This window comes from Ranitomeya variabilis, chromosome 3 (assembly GCF_051348905.1).
Source record: "Ranitomeya variabilis isolate aRanVar5 chromosome 3, aRanVar5.hap1, whole genome shotgun sequence".
Lineage (NCBI taxonomy): Eukaryota > Metazoa > Chordata > Amphibia > Anura > Dendrobatidae > Ranitomeya > Ranitomeya variabilis.
Genome location: NC_135234.1, coordinates 213498333 through 213509785, shown reverse-complemented (window position 1 = coordinate 213509785; position 11453 = coordinate 213498333). Strand labels below are relative to the sequence as shown.

Below are 11453 nucleotides of genomic sequence, written 5' to 3'. Positions count from 1 at the left end.
GGGCGCATGGACATGCGTTGTCTTGAGTTTTGTGACGCATGCGTCATTTTGGCGCAACTGTCAGGGCGCAGAGGACACTGCATGATGCAGTTTTTTCTGCGCCAAAAATCATGCAAAAAATGAACGCATGCGTCACAAAACGCTGCGTTGTGCATGCGTTTTGCATGCGTTGTGCGTGAACGTAGCCTTCAGGACGGTCATTCGTTTGAGCGTTTTCTACGTTTGGATTTCTTTTGCTGCTTGGAACTGACAAAATACAGCAGCTTTTTCGTCAGTGAACTCAACTGGAGGCTCATTGCAAGTGATTGGGACACGTAAATTTGTGCGGAATCCACGTTACTAAGAAAGGCTCAGTGTGAACATTGCCGAACGTGTGAGCTCTGAGTGACACAGCCGCAGTCACACACCGCCGGCTTGTGATAAAGTTCCACAACGTCAACGCTTGATGAAAGGGGGCGGGGCTCTTCACTCAACCCCGACACGCGTCTCCTCTAGTGAGTTTTCATTGGCTAGGGCTGTTGTCAATCTCGCGACCGGGAGTTTCCACCCAGTCACCCCGGCTCTAGCCAATCCCCGACGAGTGTTCAAGCCGAATCCTTATCCCATTGGTAATGGCTGGAGCACGGCCGTGACGTCACGGGGAAGTTAAAGTGCTGCTGATAAAGTGAAGTGTTGCAGTGCTGGAGCTGCGGATTGCGGGGAGGGAGGTGAGAGATGGTGCGGAGGGACTGCTGCTGTCAGGTGAGCGCTCGTGTCCAGCTTCCCGGTGTGGGCTCCGGGCCTGTCTTTCTGGGGTCTCTCCCCTGTAATGAGCGGTGTTCTGGGGGGGCAGACCTCGGTACAATGGGCACACTGCCCGCACTGGCATCGCCACCCTTTCCTAGAAGTATTGCAGCCTGGCATTGTACAGACTGGTGCCTGCTGCATTACTGAGAGCACAGGTGCCGGGCCGAGCCCCCAAATCTCACTCCGGTGGGCTCCTTGTAGTGTATCGGCTCCATGCATGTGTAAGTAACGTCTGCCTTACTGTTATTGCCCAGGGGCAGTCATTAGCGCTTACTACAGTGCCCAAAGGGCTTGTCTGGAAACGATGACCCTCGGGCCCCGCACTGGTCCGCAGAATGGGAAATCTGTATGCCTGGTACAAGGTATCTGAGCTCCGCTAAATCCAATCTCTGGGGCTGTTGGAAGAAGAGCGCAGCGCTTGGCGTAGGGAACGAGGTGAGCTGTGGTCGCACGTGGCAACGCCTCCATTCTATCGGGGGATAAAAGTGCCCGCTCTACCGATCTCTGTGGGTCTCAATGGTCAGAACCCCACCGGTCATATCGATGGTTTTGGTTTTTTTGTTTGTCTTTTTTTATACCAGAAATTACCCTTTAATCATCAAATTGACAATTACAGACAGACCTCCGACCGCCCCCAAATGTGGTGCCCGCAGCTCCACTTCTGTGTTTATCCTGACACTGGCAGAAACCTGCCCCTCTGTATCGGTGATGTGATGAATGGGGCTGACGGCTCAGTGCAGCATTTAGCAATATAAAGTATTTTATGTGGCCGTAATGGCGCTGTTATACTGATTACGCCAATACCTGCGATGAAGGAATCCGACATCTGGTTCTTGTTAAATCGGCCTATAAAGTTCTTGGCTAATGATATTTCTGTGCATCGGGCAGGACTGGAGTAGTGTCTCCTGTTCCTCCGCCTGCCTCCTGTGTTTCTGTATTTCACTATTCTAGAGACAAGTATACCGTATGTTCTACTGCAAGTCCACCTTAAATGACCGTTATACTTTAAGGGTATGTGCACACGCTGCGGATCCGCAGCGTTTCCCCAGCTGCGGATACACAGCGGTTTCCCATGCATTTATAGTACCATGTAAAGCTATGGGAAATGAAATCCGCAGTGCACATGCTGTGGAAAAAAACGCATGGAAACGCAGCGGTTTATTTTCCGCAGCATGTCAATTCTTTGTGCGGAATCCGCAGCGGTTTTTCACCTGCTCCAATAGGAAACTGCAAGTGAAAACCCGCAGCGGAAACCGCAATAAAAACCGCGATAAATCCGCAGTAAAAACCGCAGCAGTTTTGCCCTGCGGACTTATCAAAACCGCTGCGGAAAATTCCGCAATGGAATCCGCAGTGTGCACATGGCCTAAGGGCTTGTGCAGACTCTTATCAGTGCAGTCGACAAAACATCAGCTCGCACTGAGACCAGTGTTGTTCTATGGGGTCGGTCACATGTATGATTAGTTTTTTTTTTTTTCCGATAGAGCTGGTCCAGGAGAAAAAAAAAACAGTACACCCAAGATTGATCCAAAATTCAGATCACATGGGTGGAAAACATCAGACTGCACTGTGATGACATCTGAGTGCAGTCTGATTTCCATGGACTGACAGAATGGAGAAGACGGGGAGTTTTTTTTTTTTTTTTTTTTTAATTCTCCTCATCCAAGAGAATCAGATCACACTATGCTCACTCTTCTCATAGGGAGAAACTTTCAGCAAAAATGTACTGACTTCAATGTTTACCAGAGAAAAGTAAACAGGCAGATCAATAAGGACACGTCTCTGTATGTCACAAGTAACAAGAGGCCAACTTCATAATCTCCTGAAAAACTCATGTCCACAGTCCACCAGCACAGTGATAACTCTGATGTCATGAACTTCTACTACTCCCCTGCTGATCCTGGTGCCACGGCACATTACCGCTGAGGCCAGTGATCGGGGGCAGCTGGCACATGACCATAGCGTGTGATGAGCTAGAATGGTGGAGCTGGAACAGAGGGTCATTTGAGATGTACTATAATTAATAATAAAAATAAATCTATATAGCACCAACATATTCCGCAGCGCTTTACAGACATTATCATCACTGTCCCCATTGGGGCTCACAATCTAGATTCCCTATCACTGTCTTTGGAGTGTGGGAGGAAACCAGAGAACCCAGGGGAACCCCACGCAAGCACGTGGAGAACATACAAACTCCTTGCAGATGTTGTCCAATTGTAGATATGGTTGTCACCCTCCCCCCTGTGACCAAACCATATCTACAAAAAACCTACATGAACCCCTACATAAACAGTGGTTTTATGAAGAATGGCTTCAGGCAGCTGGATGTTGCTTTAATATCTGCATTTTATATTTTACTGCTTACACTTTTGGGGGTCGGCATTTGTCGTTTCTTCCCTTCGTCTTCTCAATAGTTAAAGTGCTGAAATGGTTGAGGGGAAAAGCACTATAAAAGTTTGTTACATATAATGGGGGGAGGGAGACAAAATTGATTTTCTTAACTGTAAATTCTTTTGTACTTAAAATGCCAGAAAACCTTATTCTATGAAGGTGCTCTATTGATGACTCTTCTCTTTGCTTCCTTAGCTTGAAGATGCCATGGAATAACTATGAGATGAGTTCTGGGAGACATCAGCATTCTTGTCCTTGACTAACCAGTTGCCCGTCCCTGCTCACCTTGAATAAACCAGTCCTTTTTTTTTTTTTTTTTTTTGCCTGGGACTTCATGTTGGGGCAGTTATTCTATATTTTTGCCTCTCGCCTGATCATATCTAAGTGATTAATGGGGAGCGACTGTGTCTCTTTAGCACTAAAGGCCATAGAGGGCAAAGACTGCTTTGGACGGCTCTCCCCGAAGTGTGGGCGAGTGTCACACTCGCCATATAAGCATTGTTTGGACTATATACAGGCTTAGAGGCTATCACAATGCCCCCTGTTCCTGAACATCGAGATGATGGTGCTTCCACTAACATTGTCCATCCTGTCATGGAGGACCACCAACATGTGGATGTAGATAACAATCCCCTCATGGTGAACCCAAGTTTTCTGGAGCAAGATGAAACCGAGGTGGTGGTGATAGGTTCCCGTGCAAATACCAAAGGGGTGCAAGAAGAAGATGCCTTACTAGAAAATGGTAGCCAGAGCACAGAAAGTGAAGATCCCAATATCGAGTCTTCTTGTGAGGCTGTGGTGCCGCTGAAGGAAACTTCTTTTACGATTGGCCTCCAAGTTCTGTTTCCTTTCTTATTGGCCGGATTTGGAACTGTGGCTGCAGGGATGGTTCTCGACATAGTGCAGGTAATTTTTCCATAGATGGCAGAACTTGACTCCAAGCTGACAAGCATTGTGTTATCTGTCACATTGTCAAGGGATATTGCAGTCTTACTTCAAGCTTCATTACGACTCCTCTGTTCTAATTAAGTTTAGGTATGTGTGCTGGAATGTTCTTATAGGTTTGTATGAGTACAGGTAATCAGTCACATGGTATTTGTTCGGCATATGTTCACCTTGTCTGAATTAGGCCGCACCTAACAATCATTATAGTGTAAAAAGCTTCTAGTGTACACGCCTAATTGAGTCGTAGGTTCCCATTGACCCAGTGGATACCAAAAGTTTCATTTTGGCCTTCATAGGTATAGCATGTATCACTAAACCTTTTTTTCCAGGTCATCCACCTGACAGCACCATGGGAGGTTGTCTTCTTATCCACAGTGGGACAGGAAACCACGAGCATAAAAGGACCCTCCCCTTACCAATCATCAGTGTTTTTCCTGTCCCACTTTGGATAGGAACTACGAGGATTCCGGCAGCTCCGTTTGGGGGAGTGTGGATCGGGGGGTCTCGGCCCTTATTACCCTTCCCACTACAAGTCCCCGTAAGCCGAAACCCGACACAGGGTCCCTCAGCTCACCCGGTGCAGCGCTGCTCCTGGGATTGCCGGTCGTTTCCTCCTGGAGAGGCTCTCGACCGAGCACGCCGCCGAGCGTTTCCGGGTCTGCCTTTGGAACAGAGCAGACAGCCTGGACGCTCACCGCAGCTCTGTCTCCCTGGAACGCCGCACGCTGAGCCCGGCATAGCACTTCCGGGTCGCGGTCGACAGGGGGCGGGGGCGGCGTCCCCATCTCTCTATGGGGAAGATGCAGCACTTCCGGGGCATGCCGGCGAGCGCGAACGCTCCAACGCCAGGAGGACAAGCATATAAGGTAAAAGCCGTAGTTAGACCTCTATCCTGCAATATCCGAGATGGAGGATTCCGCCAGGATAGAGGGTGATAGCCAGGCTCACGTAAGTCCCCTTGCAGAGGGCAACTGTTAAATGCCTACCTCCCGGGTGTTTCTACCTCCTTCTAAAACAGGGCCACTTCTATTATTATAGGTAGCCTCCACCGCCGCAGCTAAGAAAGGGAGATGTAAGAAGTGCCCGTTATGCTCCGCTAAACTAAAGGACACATGGCAGAAACCCCTGTGTGAGCCCTGCACTAACCGCATACTGGGCGAAGAGCAGGCCTCTCTCATGTCTAACATGCGGACTATGATCAGGGAGGAGGTACAGGCATCAGTCTCGGGCTTAATGACCCCTCAACCCTCACAGCCAGATAAGAAGAGAATGAGGGATTCGGACTCTTCATCTGAAGGGGCCTTGTCCGATTCAGAGCTGGAGAACGAGGAGTTTAAAGACCCTCCCGGCAGGGGGAAAAAATACTTATTTTCCTCTGCGGACACCGACGAGCTCCTGGGCGCAGTAAGGCACACCATGCAAATTGAAGAGCCGCCAGCCTCTTGTTCAATCCAAGATGAAATGTTTGGCGGATTACGAGCCCAGACCTCAAAAGTCTTCCCCGTCAACGCTCATATTCGTGGAATGATTCTGGAGGAATGGGAGGAGGCGGAAAAACGCCTAATCATTCCTAAAGACTTTAAGCTACGCCTCCCTTTTGATCCAGCGGAGGTCAAAGACTGGGAGGATGTCCCTAAAATAGACGTTCCCTTAGCCAGAGTCTCCAAAAGAACTGCAATACCCTTTGAGGACTCATCTAATTTAAAGGAGGCTATGGATAGGAAGGCAGACAGTCTCCTAAAACGAGCCTGGGAGAGCTCAGCAGCTGTAATGCGTGCGAACATAGCAGCAACTTCAGTAGCACGGTCTATGCACCTATGGGTGGACGACCTAGCGGACCAGCTTTCCTCTAAAACCCCTAGAGAAACAATATTAAAATCCCTTCCCCTCCTTAAAATGGGTACAGATTTCTTAGCAGATGCGTCGGCGGAAACAGTAAGGTTTACGGCTAGGAATCAATCCCTATCAAACGCGGCCAGAAGAGCCATCTGGCTCAAGAACTGGTCCGGGGACGTTCATTCCAAAAATAAGCTCTGCGCCATACCATTTTCAGGGGGAAGAGTATTCGGTCCGGTACTAGATGACATCTTAGAGAAAGCGTCAGATGATAAAAAGGGGTTCCCAGAGGACAAACGTAAAAAATTTCAGCCCTTTCGGAGACCACGTTATAATCAAAAAAGTGATTATAGGGGGAAAGGGAAACAAGGCAGGTGGAGTTACCCAAAGGGCGGAGAATCCAGAACCAAGAATAAGGAATCCACCTTTTCAGGTTCAACACCGAGCTACCATAGAAAATGACGCCACCAGAGTGGGGGGGCGTTTAACCAGATTTTCAGGAGGCTGGCAAAAGATCACTACAAGCCCATGGGTGTTACAACTAGTTGCTCAGGGCTACAGAATCGAGTTCTCTTCTCCTCCCCCACAAAAATTCCTGATCTCCAGCCCCCATCTCACCACAACATCGCCCATGTGGGTAGATATTCAGGATCTGCTAAAAACAGCTGCGATTGTCCCGGTACCTCCCCAAGAGATAGGACAGGGATTTTACTCAAGCCTATTCTCTATAATAAAACCTTCGGGAGAGTCAAGAACTATCATAAATCTCAAACACCTAAATTCTTGGGTAGTATACAAACGATTCAAAATGGAATCGATAAAATCTACGATTCCCCTCCTGGACAGGGAAGTGGTTATGTGCACTCTAGACTTAAAGAGTGCGTATTACCACGTTCCTATCTGCCTAAACCACCAAAAATATCTGAGGTTTGCAGTAGAAAAAGGAGGAAAAGTCCTTCATTACCAGTTTCGTTGTCTGCCGTTCGGTCTAGCTTCAGCGCCAAGAGTTTTTACAAAGATTATGATAGAGGTAGTAGCCTACCTAAGAAATCGAGATATCTTAGTCATCCCGTATCTGGACGACTTCCTAGTGGTAGCAGACACGGTAAATCAACTCAGGACCGACTGTCAGTTCGTAATCTCCACACTGCAGAATTTGGGGTGGATCATAAACTGGAAAAAATCCGATCTAGTACCCAAACGGAGGATAAAAATTCCTCGGGGTCATGTTAGACTCAGATGTCAGGATGTCCTTTTTGCCGGAGGAAAAACTCCGAGGCATAATAAGCAAGATTCATCTCTTCGCGAAAAACAGAGTTTCCATCAGGGATGCTATGAAAATCCTAGGAATGATGACGGCATGCATACCTTGCGTAAATTGGTGTCAGTTTCACTCCCGACAGCTTCAACAGGCGATTCTCTCATCCTGGGACAGAAGACAGGGGTCCTTGGACAAGGTGATACAGTTGCCAAACCAGGTGAAAACCTCGTTGCGTTGGTGGACAGATCCCAAAAACCTCAAGCAGGGAGTACCCTGGAGTCATACTCCCGAAGTAATAATTACCACGGACGCAAGTCAGCAAGGCTGGGGAGGCCACATCCAGGGAAGGTATTACCAAGGTCTGTGGACCCGAGAAAACAGCATGCGGTCCTCAAACTTCAGAGAGCTGCTCGCAGTCTGGAAGGTCCTATCTTCAGCGCAAGCCTTGGTGAAGAACAGGCACGTGAAGGTGCTCTCGGACAACACGACAGCAGTGGCGTTCCTTCGACATCAGGGTGGCCCGAGACACAGAGCTCTACAGCAGTTGGCGGAACGAATCTTCAGGTGGGCAGAAGTGACGGTACTCTCGATCTCCGCAGTTCACCTGGAAGGTTCCAGCAACCAAGTAGCAGACTTCCTGAGCAGGAGGACGGTGCTATCTACGGAATGGGAGCTAAACAACGTGGTTTTCAGAGACCTGTGTCGTCATTGGGGGTATCCGGAGATAGACCTCTTTGCAACCAGACAGAACGCAAAGACCAGCATCTTCTATTCACTAAACCCTCAGGAAAACCCAGCTGGAGTCGATGCCTTCTCCCAATCATGGGACAGAGGCCTGTTGTACGCGTTCCCACCGCTTGCCCTAATCCCAAGAACTCTCAGGAAGATCGCAGAAGATGGAGCCAAAGTCCTTCTTGTAGTACCGTACTGGCCGAAGAGGAGTTGGTTTACCTTACTGAACAAGATGTCAAAGGGGAAACCAGTTATTCTTCCACAAAGAAGGGATCTCCTCTTTCAAGGTCCCGTTCTACACCAGAATCCGGAATCCCTCCGTCTATCAGCCTGGATCCTGAGCGGCAAGTCCTAAGAGCAAAGGGTTTATCGGACGAGGTGATCTCTACGTTAAAAGCAAGCAGGAAGCCAGTAACCTCTTCTATCTACTTAAAAATCTGGAAAAAATTCTGCAGCCACTGTGGAGAAACTGCAGTCGATACTGACCGGCCTAATGTTCCCAAAATCCTTGATTTTCTCCAGGCAGGGTTTAATGCAGGTCTCAGACCCAGTACCTTACGGGTACAAATCGCGGCCCTTAGTGTTTTCTACGACTGTACTTTATCAGCTCACCCATGGATAAGTCGATTTTCCAGAGCAGTTGCAAGACTAAAACCTCTATTAAGGAAGACTATCCCACCATGGGATTTAAATCTGGTTCTTAACGAATTATGTAAAATTCAGTTTAATTTGGACGATAACCCAGACATAGGTAAATTGTCCCTAAAAACGGCCTTCCTTGTAGCCATTACTTCCGCTAAGAGACTGGGAGAGCTTCAGGCCCTCTCTATTCAAGATCCGTACTTACAGATTTTTCATGACAGGCTGGTTCTGAGACTGGACCCAGCTTTCCTTCCGAAGGTGGTCTCCGATTCAAATATTAATCAGGAAGTCATACTCCCTTCTTTCTTTCAGTCTCCCAGAAATCAAAAAGAGTCTCTTTATCATAGTCTGGACGTTAAAGAATCGGTTCTTAAATACCTAGAAATTACAGCACCCTGGAGGGTAGATAATAACCTTTTTGTTCAATTTAGAGGCCCGAATAAGGGTAAGAAGGCATCTAAATCCACAATTGCGAGATGGATTAGATCCGCAATAATCTCGGCCTATAAAGCCCGGGGGAGGGATCCACCGGGTTATATCAGAGCACATTCGTCTAGGTCAATGGCAGCCTCATGGGCAGAAAAAGGGGGGGCTTCAGCAGATCAAATTTGTAACGCCGCTTCCTGGTCTAACCTTAGTACTTTTTCCAAACATTACAAACTAGACGTGATGTCAACACAATTAAGTTTTGGCAGGAGGGTACTCCAGGCAGTATTCCCACCCTAGAAAGTAGTCTGCTTTGGTACTTCTCCATGGTGCTGTCAGGTGGATGACCTGGAAAACGGTAATTAGTCTTACCGGTAATAGTATTTCCAGGAATCCATCCTGACAGCACTGCTAGTTTCCCTTCCCATGCTAATTTACTAAGATCTGATGTGACGTAAACATTTGTATCTTGTTTGTGTTTAAATAAAATATTCTTTTTTGGCATCCATCCAGATGTGGTACTTTGAAAATCACTGATGATTGGTAAGGGGAGGGTCCTTTTATGCTCGTGGTTTCCTGTCCCACTGTGGATAAGAAGACAACCTCCCATGGTGCTGTCAGGATGGATTCCTGGAAATACTATTACCGGTAAGACTAATTACCGTTTTTTATTTTATAGGAAAGCCCAGCAGACTAATATGCCCAACACTTACTGCTATATGACTGCGGTATATAGCCTGTTGTGAAACCCAACCTTCTTTGAAAGGAACAGAATATGTGGGATTATTTTCTTGTCAGGCACATTAGGTTGAACACTTGGATCTCCCATACTTCATTAGAACTGAAGTTGGACCACCAACAGTTTTTACTTATTGTATTTTGGAGTTTTTTTTTTTTTTTTTTTTCATATATAAACCATTGATTAGGCAGCTTCTGCTTGAAAGCCAAAGAGCGGAAAAGTACCGTAATTTGTTTTAGCTGCTTCATGGCTCTCGAATTTGTTAAAATAAGCTTAAAAAAGACTGAACATATGCATTGCAAGTCGTTTTGAAATTTTTTTTGTTTACAGACAGATTCAATCCCCCTCTCCCCACCAAAAAAAACAAACCTCTGGGGGGTTGTCAGAAGTAGGGGAGCAGACAAACAATAGTATTGTGCTCTTTATAAACATACACAATCTGTTTAATTTAAATGTTAAAGTTGTGCCAGGTTTGAATAATTAAAAGATATTCAGGTTTGTTGTCACTAATTTAGAAGCTTAAAAATCCTGGCTTGTGAATAATCCTATTAAAAGCAGGAGCAGATGTTTCTTCTTGGACTTTTGTTTGAGAACCTAAGCAAAGGCTTGGAACTAATAGAAAAAATTGTAGTTTTTCTCAACAATGAAGCACAAATACAGTGGGGGAATATAAGTATTTGATACACTGCAGAAAACTTGCAAAATCTGCAGTGTATCAAATACTTATATTCCCCCACTGTACCTAGTTTAGCCCACTCGACCCCAGCCTGTCTTCACATTCATGACCAGGCCAATTTTCTGAATTCTGACCCATGTAACTTTGAGCTCCACTCCTGGATTGCTTCAATGTATCCCAGTAATTGAGATTTTTTTTTTTTTTTGTGTGACATTAATCTGCTTTTTATATTAGGCCAGAGACGCACCATTGTATCACTTCCAATGCGAGGTTCTCATGACACTCTGCTCCTGCGAGCGTGAGCCCAGTGTCAGTGCTCCGATCCGCCCTAGCATGAGAGAATTGCCAGCACATCTGCGGAGAAAACTGAGTAATTTCTCCATCTACTCCATTGCCATCACCGCACTGCACTCTGGTGATATCCAAGTGCGGTGCGATGTTTCACCCGCACCCACAGACTTATATGTGCGCGATCTGATTTTTGCATGCAATTGTAGCCCCAAAGTGACACTATTTTAAAAACTGCACCCCTCAAGGTGTTCAAAACCACATTCAAGAAGTTTATTAACTTTTAAGGGGCTTCACCAGAATGTAAGCAATGTGAAAGGAAAAAAATGAAACTTTAACTTTTTCCCACCAAAATATTGATTTGGCCCCATATTTTGCTTTTTAAAAAGGATAACAAGAGAAACTGAACAACAAGTTATATGGTCCATTTTCTCCTGAGTACGTAGATGCCCCATATGTGGTGGAAAACTACTGTTTGGACTTATTGCCTCAAAAATATTGGTTTAACCCCAAATTGTTCATTTTCACAAGGGTAACAGGAAACCGACTGTACAATTTGTTGTGCAATTTCTCCTGAGTACACAGATGCCCTATATGGTGGAAAACTAGTTTTTGGCAGGGCTCACAAGGGAAGAAGCACCATTTAAAGGGCCACTGTCACCCCCCCCCCCCCCACCCCAGCCGTTATAAACTAAAAGAGCCACCTTGTGCAGCAGTAATGCTGCAGT

The 11453-nt window shown here is 46.6% G+C and overlaps 1 protein-coding gene across 2 annotated transcripts in view; it reads left to right on the top strand.

Annotated features, from left to right (window-relative positions):
• The first annotated feature begins 580 nt into the window (after positions 1-580).
• The window catches only part of SLC41A1 (solute carrier family 41 member 1), a 43466-nt gene continuing 32593 nt past the window's right edge, over positions 581-11453 (top strand). The window contains exons 1-2 of one of the 2 annotated variants that reach the window (XM_077295141.1): positions 581-741; positions 3376-4086. In XM_077295141.1, the coding sequence (XP_077151256.1) occupies positions 3715-4086 (372 nt within the window). In that variant the 5' untranslated portion in view covers positions 581-741; positions 3376-3714. Of the gene's footprint in view, positions 742-3375; positions 4087-11453 lie in introns of those variants that run through there. The other variant, XM_077295142.1, reaches the window with a different exon arrangement.